The sequence below is a fragment of the Aulonocara stuartgranti genome, assembly GCF_965226115.1.
Source record: "Aulonocara stuartgranti genome assembly, chromosome: 14".
In the NCBI taxonomy this organism is placed as follows: Eukaryota; Metazoa; Chordata; class Actinopteri; order Cichliformes; family Cichlidae; genus Aulonocara; species Aulonocara stuartgranti.
Window position 1 is genome coordinate 35,189,509 of NC_138950.1, and position 7,308 is coordinate 35,196,816.

The 7,308-nt window shown below is 37.5% G+C and overlaps 1 protein-coding gene across 3 annotated transcripts; it reads right to left on the reverse strand.

Annotated features, from left to right (window-relative positions):
* Positions 1-2,276: 2,276 nt before the first annotated feature.
* On the reverse strand, positions 2,277-6,679 carry LOC309688268 (homeobox protein SEBOX-like). 3 transcript variants are annotated; one of them, XM_082503863.1, is made up of 4 exons: positions 6,354-6,679; positions 5,534-5,594; positions 4,790-4,995; positions 2,277-3,707 (listed from the first exon to the last, which is right to left on the reverse strand). In XM_082503863.1, exons 3-4 carry the CDS (start codon positions 4,937-4,939, stop codon positions 3,009-3,011), a joined length of 849 nt encoding a protein of 282 aa, XP_082359989.1. In that variant the 5' UTR covers positions 4,940-4,995; positions 5,534-5,594; positions 6,354-6,679; the 3' UTR covers positions 2,277-3,008. The 3 variants fall into 3 exon arrangements, with proteins under 3 accessions (XP_082359989.1, XP_082359990.1, XP_082359988.1); XM_082503864.1 differs by having other exon boundaries at positions 5,534-5,597; XM_082503862.1 differs by lacking the exon at positions 6,354-6,679 and having other exon boundaries at positions 5,534-5,860.
* Between the last annotated feature and the right edge of the window lie 629 nt (positions 6,680-7,308).

The window sequence follows — 7,308 nt, forward strand, 5'->3', positions numbered from 1 at the left end:
TTTCTGCCTGTTGCTGTTGGTAGATCACAACCAAAGGGGGGAGCACAGGGAAGACAAAAGAGCAGCTTGAGGTGGCAATGAATGACAACCCTTAAAAAAATTTAGTTTAGATCATGCAGTCCAGTAACAAATAACAATAAATGTCCCAAAGCATTTTAAGAGGGCTGCCAAGTGGGGAGATTTGCATCTTGGACACCTGCACGCATTAAATGTGGTATTAGCTTGATGAAAACATTGATACTCAAAGTTCTTAAAACCTGCAATGTTGGAGGGGTCTATAGCCTATTTCACATGGTGTAGGCCAAATCGTATGCTTTGGACAAGTTGTCGGTACCATGAAGTCTTCGTTGCACTTACAACTTTTCAGATATATAACCACCTTTAGCTCTTTATTATTTCATCTATGAAAACTTGGGCAGCACAAAAGTGATGTGACCCAACAGATGAACATTGTCTCCTGACACTGAGAGAGTCATATTTTCCAGTACGTCAAAACCAGTCAACAAGCTTAATATATTTGGCAGATCCAATGCATATACAGAGAAAACTAACCAACAATGATAAATGCAAGTTTTTTTTTAAACAATCAAAAGAAGCTAGCATACAGACTTTAAGTCATTTGGCTTATTGTTTTGCCACGAGGATGTCCTTGTGTTGACTTTTCTGGAAAAGTCACCATCTGTGGCCAGTAATAATGGTCAGTCATAATGTTTACTGGACGGTTTCCACCTGACAGATGTGCTAATAATAATCTCCTGATCTGTGCTTACTATATCTGGTTTGAAGTGAAATATCAAGCCGAACAACACGTAAACAACCGATTACTGTCCAGTACAGTAGCTGTGCTTTAAGATCATCATGCTGAGAACAACAACACAGAAGATCCTTTTTTACTGATCCCCTCTCCAGATAAGGTTTCATAGTTCTGTAAATTATGCCCCCCCCACCCCCCCCGTCAAGTTCTGTCATATCAGTGGAAGGATTAAAAGATGTGACTGCATCCTGGAATACCAAAAAAAAAGTCTCTTCCTAAGATCTGAGATTTGACACCAGGATTAAAGGTTTATTGAAAGATTATTTGGTATTAAAAATGATTATGATATGCAGAGATCTCTGTCCAGCTCTGGACAAACAGTGGGCACTCCCGTCTGTCATATTTGCCTCTGTATTATGCCTCTAATGTAATATTTCAAAACTTAAATCCAGGTCAAATTACAGAGGCGGTAAGCTGATAGACCCAGAGCTCTGACTTTAATTTAGTTCTTATTTTGCTTTCATTTTTCCCCTTCCCCTTAGGCCATGTAAACCCTGTGATACTTACAGCACAAAGAGATATGATAAAAATATATTTTGATTTAGAAAATAATTATTCCTGTCGTGGTATCCTACCACAAGGAATCATTTTAATCTGGATGTTTTGAAAAATAATACTCTTGGGGTCACAGCATTAAACATGTCCTGGTTCAGCAGGAGAACAGGAGCTGGCTTCTGTGAGGAGAAACCATGATATATACAGCAGTATCTCTCTGATGGAGAGATCTCTCAGATCTGACCATAGGTTATACAACTTCTGACATTAATACATTTTCAAAATTTCATGAGCTTTGTGTATTTGGCTCTTTAAAAAAATGTTAATAAGAACAAGTTTCATTAAAAATGCCGATAGGACATCAACATACCCTGTGGGTAAAGGGCAAATTGTGTGATTCAAGTAGTTTTTTGGTTTTTTTTTTTTTTTTGGGGGGGGGGGGGGGGGGGGGCGCTAAGATTGTGCTTGAACTAAATACATTACAAAAGATACTGCTTTGGCTGATGACTTTATACTGTCTATGACACCACTGACAAAGATATGAAACAGTTAATAACAACTATCAGTTTCAAGTAGTTAGCCAAAAGTAGCTCAAATAACAAAAAGTACAGATGCTAAAACTACTTGATAAATGTCTAGAAAAAGGATATAAGCTAAAAGCTATGGTGAGCTGCTAAAACTAATGGGTAAATGTTAAAATCACTTAGTTGGAATTAGGTAACTATTAGCCAAAATACCCTAATAGCTAATTGTTAGAGAATTGATATTACCTAAAGCCATGCTGTCCCCTAAAAGTCCCCTAATTACTGTTAGTAGGCAAACTGTTACTTGGTTAAATAAAACTACATGATAAATCATTAGCTGTAGCATATAATGGTTGAAAAGGATATAATAAGTGACTTGATTATAAAAACTTGACTTACTTAAAAACTGACACTTAAATTTAATAAAAAATACTGACAAAAAGTACATGTTACAAGTTTATGAGGCTTCAAGTTTGGGAACTACAGTGGTACAAACTAATGGGAACTTTTTCACTTTAACCTATGATGTTCGCTAAATATTATTTATTTTCAAAACTAGATAAAAAAATGTGGGGTTTTTGGTAATATTAGTACTGTAAAGTAGTTCCAGCCTTGCAAGCTACAATATTAAAACACAACATACAGTTAACAATAATGAATAATAATAATTTCAATGAACTGATATTTTCTGCATATTTTGGTAATAATACCTTTGTATTGCTACTGAACAAAATAAACTACACAACTGAACAGTTATGTGAAAATATGATTTGCGGTTGTATTATTTGATTATACAAAAACATGAAACAAGCTTCATGTTACATATGTTGTATGTGCTTACTTCCAGCTTCACAAAATGCAGTTTATACTATCAGAAATTTTTAAAAACTAACTTAAAAAAAACATTTTTAATTAATTTGTATTAGATTTTAAAAATAACAGATTCTATTAAAATAAAAACAAGAACAATTGTTTTTGACAAGTAACAGTAAGATTCAAAACTGTGATCAGTTGCCTCAGTTTATTCCCCAAAATATACAAGACATAATTCAAAACATAAAATATACAACTGGACAAATCAGCATCGTAACAATTCTACTCTACTTCACAGTATTACAGCCTTGTCTGAAATTCATCAGCTGTGGTAAAACACAGGACAGATTTTGATACATTCATCAGAATTCAAGAAAATTGGTAACAATAGCAGCGTTATAGATCAGGTCTGAGATATATCCCATCGAGGTCTGTGGTCCCAGTTGTGGGTGATGATGGTGGTGGTGGTGGTTCTGTCCCTGACCTTGAGAGATTTCCCAGTACATTGGCTGAGGGTGGGAAGGGACAACCTGATCTACTGAGGCATGACCGCCAGTTCCAGTGCCTCCGCTGCACAGTGCCTGATGAGGTCCAGATGGAGCCAAGCTCCGGGACTTGAAGTTCCTGAAGGCCTGATAGGAGCATGTAGATGCAGCGTGGTGAGGCTGCCTGGTGATGGACTGATGAAACGAACCAGGAATGAAACCAGTGAGTGAGGCTCCTAAGTGCTGTTGCTGCTGCCCGTGGTACTCCTCTTCCCAGAGACGAGACTCTGAGGGTTTGGAGCAGCTACGAGTGGACTGCTGATGGAGGGATGAGGAACATGGTGGCGATGACATGGGGTTACTGTAGATTTGCATCCAATCTGAGTAAATCTGCGGGACCTCCTCACAGGAGTGGTTCTGTTCTGGCCTGAACATGTCTGCCAGAGTGTTTGAATACGTGGAAGTCGCAGGGCCGGAGGAGGGATCCACAAAACCTCTAACTCCAAGGACAGACTTGGTGGACTTGGAGAGTCTACCGGTCTTAATACTTCTAGCTCTTCTGTTTTGGAACCACACCTGTGGGAAATGGCAAAATTTATAATGAATTAGTCTTACATAGCCAATTTCAGTTTATGCATCCAAATTCTGCTCAGGGTACCATGTTCATCAAAACAAATACTGGGGTTAGATAGATTTTTTGGGTTGTAATTTTCTTGTCTTCGTAAATGGACTGACTCTTATATAAAGCTTTTTTACTCTACTTGAGCACTCAAAGCATCTTAAACAACATGCCACATTCAGCCATTCACACAAACACTTTTTGTGCACCTAAATGCTTTCTTTCTAATGTTCATAATCCAATAAAGCATTAGAACAATTTGGGATTAGTTCCTAATTTCCTTACATCCTCTCCACACTTTTACCCTCTTTTGTGACTCTGCATACAAGCTCTGCCAGATATTGCAACTAATAATGCTGAAGTATTTAACAGTATTAACAGTAAAGAGTAGAGGAAACTTTATAATGCTGTTTGACATGTTAGCTCCGGTCCTATGCTGGGGTAACATTGAGACTTTGCTAACATGTGACATGGTTAAGCTGTCTCCTGACTTTGATTGGAGTTTTCATGTGTGACAAAAACGTTTATCACACATAAACATTTACTTCATAAAGGAACACAGAACATGGACGGAAATATTTAGAAGGAAAGAAGGCAGATAGATGCTTGGTAAATATAAAAGAAAGAGAAAACGGGTATCACATCATCCTCTGCCTGCCTAAAACAGACTTAACTTCAGGTATGACTATCCTTATATGAGTCATATATATAGTCTATATATAGTCATATGGGCTCATTTGTTATTATTTTAAGTTCTTTAATGATTTTGATCTTTAATTGAGAAAAAGAAGAACAGTATCATTTATAAAGAATAGCTACAAAATATGTACTGAAGATATTTTTTTTGCTGTAGTGGTCCCAATTATTGTCTCCGTGGTCTAAAGGAGACCTATTCTCTGTGGGTTCATCGTGACCAACAACAAATCAGTCAAGATAGTGTAAATTAAATTAAAATAAGTAAATTGTTTCATTACAGCCACTTTAAATAGGCTAGGAGAAACTTGGAGTTTCAGACTGAACATCCGACCAGCAGCCTCACCTGTATCTTGCTCTCAGGCAGGTGTGTGTGCGCGGCCAGCCTTTCCCGCAGGGTGATGTCCGGGTAGGGGGTCACAGCGAAGGCCTGCTCCAGCTCAGACAGCTGCGCACGGCTGAAGATGGTCCTCTTCCTTTTCCTCTGACCCTCCATCAAACCGATGCCTCTGTCCGGCTCCGGAGAGGATACGGCACTCCCACTGCGGGCATCTTCCAATTACAATGCAAATATCAAGAAAAATGTCAAACAGTTGAAAAAATAATGGTCTATAATAAATAAATAAACAGCCTTTCAGAAAGGGAAATCTTGTTGTGGTGATGGAAAATATCACAACCCATAAACTTGTCAACATTTAGGTTCTTTTGTGTTTGACCGTGGATTGTAATAATAACTATTGTTATCATTATTATATTATAATAATAATTATTATTACACTTATTTATTAACAAGAAATTAAAGAACAAAAAAAATATTTTCGTAATTTAGAAATTATTTACTTTATAGAATACATTTTATTATAGCCTTGAACCTAGGAATATGTGTATCTGTTAAGAATAAAAAAAATTTATAATAATAACTTTCAGATTTATTTTCTCAGCCATCTTTTTGTTTACTTTTATCCTATTAGACTATTTTATTGTAATATACAATATAATTCAACCATTCATTGAGTTTTGTTGGGAAAAGCTGATTCTATGAAGCAGCCGGTCAGAAAGTCAAAAGTGTTTTTTGCTCTCTGTGACTCACCTTTTGAGTGTTTCTGTTCTCCGAATAATGCCTTGAAATCTGCCAGGTCTTTCTGCTGGTTCTGCTTGAGTAAAGAGAAGTCTGAGTCCATGAACAGAGCCATAACTCCACACACACACAAACACACCTCTGCCGCTTGCCTTCACCGATGCTGAGAGTTGAGGAGGAGTCAGGAGCTTCTTATACCGCGTTCAGATCAGATGGGACACCCAGCCCTCTGCATCCAGTAAATCTCCAATTACTTACTGACTTGTTTTCCTGCCTCTTTAAGTCTTCCGGACCTGCTCAGGCACCATTTATAGAGTCATTTTTATAGGTCCTGAGAGAAGATTTCCGAAATGAGCCTACATTTATTATTTTTTTTCTCAGCCAAATGTCATCATGATACAGATCATATATTCTTTAAAGTCCATCTTGCAGAAACACATGTGATAATCTCATGTGATGTCAGATTATGACACTTGATAATCTTTGTGTTCTGCTACATCGTCCTTCTCAAGCTAACAGCTAATGTGATAAATGTCACCAGTAAACAGTGTGGCTGTACTTGCAGAGTACATCTGAACACTGAAATAAACTACTGAGCACACACAGAAAATAAAGTACCTTATTGAACTAAAATATATCTCTGCCCTGAGACCTAGTGGAACTCAAATAGGTTTAATCTGTTTTTGCTCACTAAAAGCGCTCACCACCTGCAACAGTCACACTCCTCCAAAAATGCTGTTTATGTGGCTTATAAAGATAATGTATTATTATAAAAAAAAATTCTCAAGAGGCCTGCTGCAACTAGACACATGTTTGACATAAAATAACTCACCTGCTTCTTCAGATATCAGTGAGGCTGGTTCAGTGTCAGGTGTGTGGGTGTGGGGTGATATGAGTGGGACAGCCAAGCCTGAGCCAGAGGTTTGGTCTGTTGGTTCTTGCAGCAAGCCGGCAGATATGTGATTTAGTATACATATGCACAGAAGGTCTGCCTGCACCAATTACTTGTTGACTAAAGTAAAAAAAAAATAATAAAATAAGAAATGAGGTAAGCTAGCAAACACTAGGAAAGTCAAGCAGTTTCTTTCATGTACAAGTATATTTCCACCTTCTCTTTTCCTACCGCTCCAAAGTTCAGCGTCAGCGCGTGCACCTGGACTAAACCAAATCACGAAATAAGGACGGGGGAGGTGGGGTCAGAGGTTGACTGGATTTACTCTTTGTTTCGAAAAACAAAACAAAACCAATATTAGGAAACAAACACCTTTGAAGCAAACCGCATTTATGGTCATGTATGGAAGCCATATTGATGGGCTAATAATTTTTGTTAAAAAATAAAAAAATAAAATAAAGTTACGGGCGCTTAGAATCCGTAATTTTTCTCCCCCTGACGGCGCCCATGGGAAATATTTATTTGAATTTTAAATCCTTCGTAGGGAGTTTGGTTATGTAAGAAAAATAATGAACTTTTCACTTTAGCCCTATTTCTGAGAGTGTACAGGTGTTAGGGTCATGTTTTTGTTTAAAGCTTGAGAACACAATATATGTAGATGCCTTTCCATTACACAGTTTGGTGTCAACACTAGTTGGACACTGGAAAGACAATAATGGAAAAATAATCTTATTATTCAGTCTTTTTCAGTAACTTGTGCTGATTTTGTTCAACCAGGTCAAGAAAAGCAGGAATCCCAACTATCCTGGGGTGTCACATAGTAGGTTTTGTCTTCTGTGTCTACCGTTACATTGCTCCTACAGTTCCCATGAGATAATTTACATTCTAGACGTCA